Source organism: Tupaia chinensis, unplaced genomic scaffold, assembly GCF_000334495.1.
Source record: "Tupaia chinensis unplaced genomic scaffold, TupChi_1.0 Scaffold149658_1, whole genome shotgun sequence".
Lineage (NCBI taxonomy): Eukaryota > Metazoa > Chordata > Mammalia > Scandentia > Tupaiidae > Tupaia > Tupaia belangeri.
The window spans coordinates 1,021,730-1,026,719 of NW_006209503.1; the positions used below are offsets into that span (position 1 = coordinate 1,021,730).

The 4,990-nt window shown below is 51.4% G+C and overlaps 1 protein-coding gene across 4 annotated transcripts in view; it reads left to right on the plus strand.

The window, feature by feature from the left end:
* CRYGS (crystallin gamma S) overlaps positions 1-1,664 on the plus strand; it is a 7,073-nt gene extending 5,409 nt beyond the window's left edge. For 3 of the 4 annotated variants that reach the window (XM_006171472.3, XM_006171473.3, XM_006171474.3), the window contains exons 2-3: positions 692-934; positions 1,293-1,664. In XM_006171472.3, the coding sequence (XP_006171534.1) occupies positions 692-934; positions 1,293-1,565 (516 nt within the window). In that variant the 3' untranslated portion in view covers positions 1,566-1,664. Of the gene's footprint in view, positions 1-6; positions 337-691; positions 935-1,292 lie in introns of those variants that run through there. The other variant, XM_014585367.1, reaches the window with a different exon arrangement.
* Positions 1,665-4,990: the final 3,326 nt, after the last annotated feature.

Genomic DNA, 4,990 nt, shown 5'->3' on the forward strand with positions numbered 1-4,990 from the left:
TTCCTGCATCTGAAGCACATTCGTCTTCCTCAAACATCGACTGAAGGCTTGTCACGTCTGGGCACGGGGGATCGCGGCTTAAAGAAGGCCTGCTCCTTGCCCGTCGGAAGTCTGGCAGGAGGGTGAAGGCAGGGGAGACGTAGGAATGGCTCATTTATAATGGAATGGGATGAGTACAGAGAGCTGTGGGAACGTGAAGGAAGAAGCCCCTGACCCGAGTCTGACACTGTGGCTTCTATAGAACACTCTTCTGTTTGGCTTCATTTTTAGCTTCACAAAGTACTTGTTCCAACTGTTGATAACTAAAGTTGTCTGCCAGAAAGCAAGAGTTGCAAGGTGAGGTAGACCTACACATTTTCTCCTCCAAATTTAGGAGAAAGGGATTTCTAAAGTAGGCGATAAAGCACGTGAGCTCAGCAGAGAGACAGAGAGAGGAATCACCCTCCGGGCCGATGGCCACACCACACCTTCCCCTCTGTTTTCCTCCTGGGTGGGACGTTGGACACACACACGAACCCACGCACCCCGCGTGTTTTTCAAACCATGGAGTCAGCCATGTGACTCTCAACTACATGCAACCTGCTGGTCCTCCCCCCCCCCCCCCCCCCCGGTGTGATCTTAATTTTTATTTTACCTGCGAGTGAAGCCACCCAGATCCTCAGTTTTCGTCTTTATCTGCCCTGCACTTCAGATTACTTTCTACGAAGACAAAAATTTCCAAGGCCGCCGCTATGACTGTGACTGCGACTGCGCAGACTTCCACATGTACCTGAGCCGCTGCAACTCCATCCGCGTGGAGGGTGGCACCTGGGCTGTGTACGAGAGGCCCAACTTCGCCGGGTACATGTACATCCTACCGCAGGGCGAGTACCCTGAGTACCAGCGCTGGATGGGCCTCAACGACCGCCTCAGCTCCTGCAGAGCTGTGCATCTGGTGAGTCTGGGGCTAGGCGTGCTCTCTCCCGCTCGCTCTGCTTTGCCTGCATACGTGGACGTTTTATTGGGGTTTTTCTACCTCTTACTGGGCTTTTCTGTCTGTCTATGGCTGCTGAGGCTTGAATAAAATCTTAGGTCCGTCCGTCACAAGACCGAGCACACTAATTCTTTCTCTGCCTCTTGGGTGATTTGAGGAATTGCTTATTCTTCTTGAAAGTCAGCTGTTCCGGTTATCAGGCAGCGGGGGTGGGAGTTGAGACCGTCTAGCCTCCCCGGTGGACACTGGGCTGCACCGCCCTCTTGACCTGCTGGCGATTTCCATAATGGTTGCTGTTCATTTCCCTGTATCTTTTCAGCCTAGCGGAGGCCAGTATAAGATTCAGATCTTTGAGAAGGGGGATTTTAATGGTCAGATGTATGAAACCACTGAAGATTGCCCTTCCATCATGGAGCAGTTTCACATGCGAGAGATCCACTCCTGTAAGGTGCTGGACGGTGTCTGGGTTTTCTACGAGCTGCCCAACTACCGCGGCAGGCAGTACCTCCTGGACAAGAAGGAGTACCGGAAGCCCATCGACTGGGGCGCGGCTTCCCCAGCAGTGCAGTCTTTCCGCCGCATTGTGGAGTAATGGCGTGGCTGGGGCTAAAGGCTTCTTCCTTGGGGCCACGTGCTGGCTGGCCTTGTGATCCAGATACGCACATAAATAAAACCATTGGCATGCATCCCACTGCTGACTGTAATGCCTCTCCTTAAACGCTTTTAGGAACCAGCAATGTAGTGCCCACCACATGGCAGTTACACAGAGCAGCTCTCAGATTGCCAGTCTAGATGTTTGTACCGAACAAAACAGGACTGCATTAAAACGTCAGAAAACCACACCGTCATGCTGTGCTTCTTTCTGTCTGTGCTTTGCACTCCTCCAACAGGCACCGTAACAGTCGCTGCCCGTGTCGGAGTGCCTACATTGGCCTGCTTTCACAGCCCCGTGACACGTGGTTTATCTGCTTTCTACATGTACAGAAATTAAGGCAGAAAAATTTAAACCTTGGGCCAGCAGGTGGCATGGAGCTTTAGGTGGCTGGGTCCCACATGGCTGACTGTGTAGTTCAAGCCCTGGGCCCAGAGGCCTGAAAACCATGGAGGGCGCATGTATGTGTGTGCCCAAACTCTTGAGAATGGAGGGAAAGGGCTTTGGGCATGGCCATCCCCCACCAGGGGTTTCTCTCTCCCTCTGGCAAGTACATGTGCCCAATAGCACCAAAACCCATAAATGAATAAAAAGAAACAAGGAAGAAGTAAACACTCTCCCAGGTTTGACGGCTAGTGTGTAGATGAGCCAGGGCGTGGCCCAAGATGGCTCTGCTTTCAAAGCCGTTGCTCTCTTCCCTTGTCTCCAGCTCACTCATTCACACATAGCGGCTAGGGATTTGAACACATCATGGAAATACAAGACCCTGAACATTTAAAGGTAGACACGACACAGTCGCCCCAAAGGTGCAGTTGAGACAGAATGTCCATCAAGGACGACCAGTGGAAACAAGATGATTACTTGAAAATAGTGGAGCCGTAAGTCACCTGCAGTCCCTCATTGAAGACCAGAGACTCCTGTCAGTTACTTCTCCAGTTGAGGTGTCTGTGTAGAGACAGGGCCTAGTCAACAATTTGTGCTGACCGCAGTAGTTGAAAGGTGTTCTCTCAAGTAGAGTTTGCTCTGAGTAAGCCTTGAGATTTTATGTGATCTTGATGGACGGGCGTGATGGAGGGGGCGGCATCGGTAGGCGCAAACCTGGTCATGCCCATGCCGATCCTGAAGCCAGAGGCTCCGCAGGTGTCTTCCAGGAGCCCCAAAACAGACACATTAGAGGGACCGGGCCCTCTGTGCCCACTGTGCCCGGGTACGCTCCTGCTCTGGCATGTCGTTCGTACTCTCTCCTGGGCCTGTTTACTCATCTTCTCTTCCCCGGCTTTTTCTTGTTTGTTTTCTGTTTCAAGTGAGGAACTTTGTGGAAAATGGGGAGAGTAAGGTAGAGAGACACGATGAACCCCAGAGGAGGAAAGGGATGCCGTTTGCATAGGGGCAGAGAGCTCTGGCCCCTGAGCTGCCTGCAGTCCCCAGATCTGGGCCTCGTCCCCACCAACCGTGACGCTAACTTATCTCCAAAATGAGGGCATTAAACCAGAGGTTCTCCCGAGTCCCATCAAGCTCATTTTTTTTTTAATTATTTTTTTTTTATTTGCTATAGGGCATGCACTGGTCAGTGAGAGAAAGAAAAAGCCACCCCCAGGGAGATGGCCATACTGCAATCCAGTTTCCACTCTCCTCTCGGGATTTTGATCCTGCACGCACCCACGCCCAGTGTGGTTTGCAAGCTAGGGGTCTAGGATTCAAACCGCACAGTTGGCCATGTGGGATCCAACACCTTCACCACCACACCACCTGGCTGGTCTAGACACAAACAAAGACTGGGAGGAAGACACCGAATGACCAGGTGATAACCAAAGACTACAGACACTTTAGAGATACAGTTTCTAGACATGACGTCGGAGACCCTGCCACTCGTTAGCTGAGGCTGTGCTAGCTGAGTGGGTCTCTTATCAGCCGCTGCCATGTTCCTTGTGAGTTGGTCACAGTCTGTTCAAAACAGCCAGAAAAGCAGTTTTGGCAGCAGGGTAGGAAAACCAGAAGTGTCAGGATGACTAACCACAGTCTCTGAGAAGTAGAAGATGCCTTTTGACAGAGAAAAACACTGATCGTTTCAGGCTGTTACACGCCTCTTGGTTCATGCCCTGATCCAGAAAAAGATTGCCACCATTCTCCCCAGTTGCACACCCACCAATAACCGTCTGCTAAAAGGAATATTACTAGCAGCCTGTATTAGAAGTCAAAACCACTGTATTTACCTGTCAGTCCCAGTGCTTTTGGCCAAAACGTCCCACAGTTAGAGCGAGAGCCCAGCGCGGCCCCTGGCTTGTTTATTCGGCATTATCATTCCCCACCTTTGATTGTCCTGTCACTCTGTAATGGACGAATCTCAAGAAAGTGGGGCAAAGATATACTTACGCTATTTTAACCACATTTCCATCCCGGCTCTCCTGAGATAAATCTAATATTTCCCAAGGGCAGTGCTTGCTCCTTCAGACTGCATCATCAGGGCCCCCACGTAGGCCACCAGCACTGGGATGCCAGATTAAACGCAGGACAGTGTTAGTGAGCTGGGTTACACACGTGAAAACAGTGTAACTCCACGTACGGCCCGGACAGGCTTACACTAACAAGCCATTGTTTGAAATTCTACTTTAGCTGTAGTTTGTGTTTTGATTTGCTAAATCTGATGACTCGAAGGGCAAGGCAAGTAGCACAGGAGTGACGTGGAGCTGAAAACACAGGGACGGGTGGCAGACTACGGAACAAGAGCACATGCCTCACAGAGGGCCAATAACGCACCTTTAAAAAGTACTGCAAGCCGACAAAACATGTCACTGTCCTACGCGACTGTCGACGGCCAGTTTCCAGTCTCGGCTTACAGGCGAGAGCGCTGAGTGTCAGGAACTGTCCCTTACGTCGAGCCAAAACCCGTCCACTGTAACCTTCACCTCGCAGTCCTCGTTCTGTTTTCCATCTAGGGCCTCCTCCGTAGAATAGCTCTTGAGATACATGAAGGTCCCTGTCGTTTGCCTCCACGCTGTCACCTCCACGCCGAGCAGTTTCCGTTTTGTGTGTGGTTTCTCTCTGAACACGTTGGTCCCAGGCTCCTCATCGTCCTGGTGCCCAGGTTCTGTGTGACTGGAGCTTCTCTCTGTCCCCCGTCTTAGCTGTAGCCGGAGCAGGGCAGACATCTGGAGATTGTGGTCCACTCGTTCAGCCTGATTTATTCTGTTCCAGACCAAATCCAGCTCCCCTTCTGTCTTCCTATCAACTCGATATGGGCGGCCTCCTTTTCCTAAGAGCCAGCCCCAGTTCAAGGGTAGAGAGCACCTTCCGCTCTGGGCTGTTAGACGATAAAGGATTCAAATGCCATCACGTCCGCGTGTTGGCTCTAAGTCACATAATCT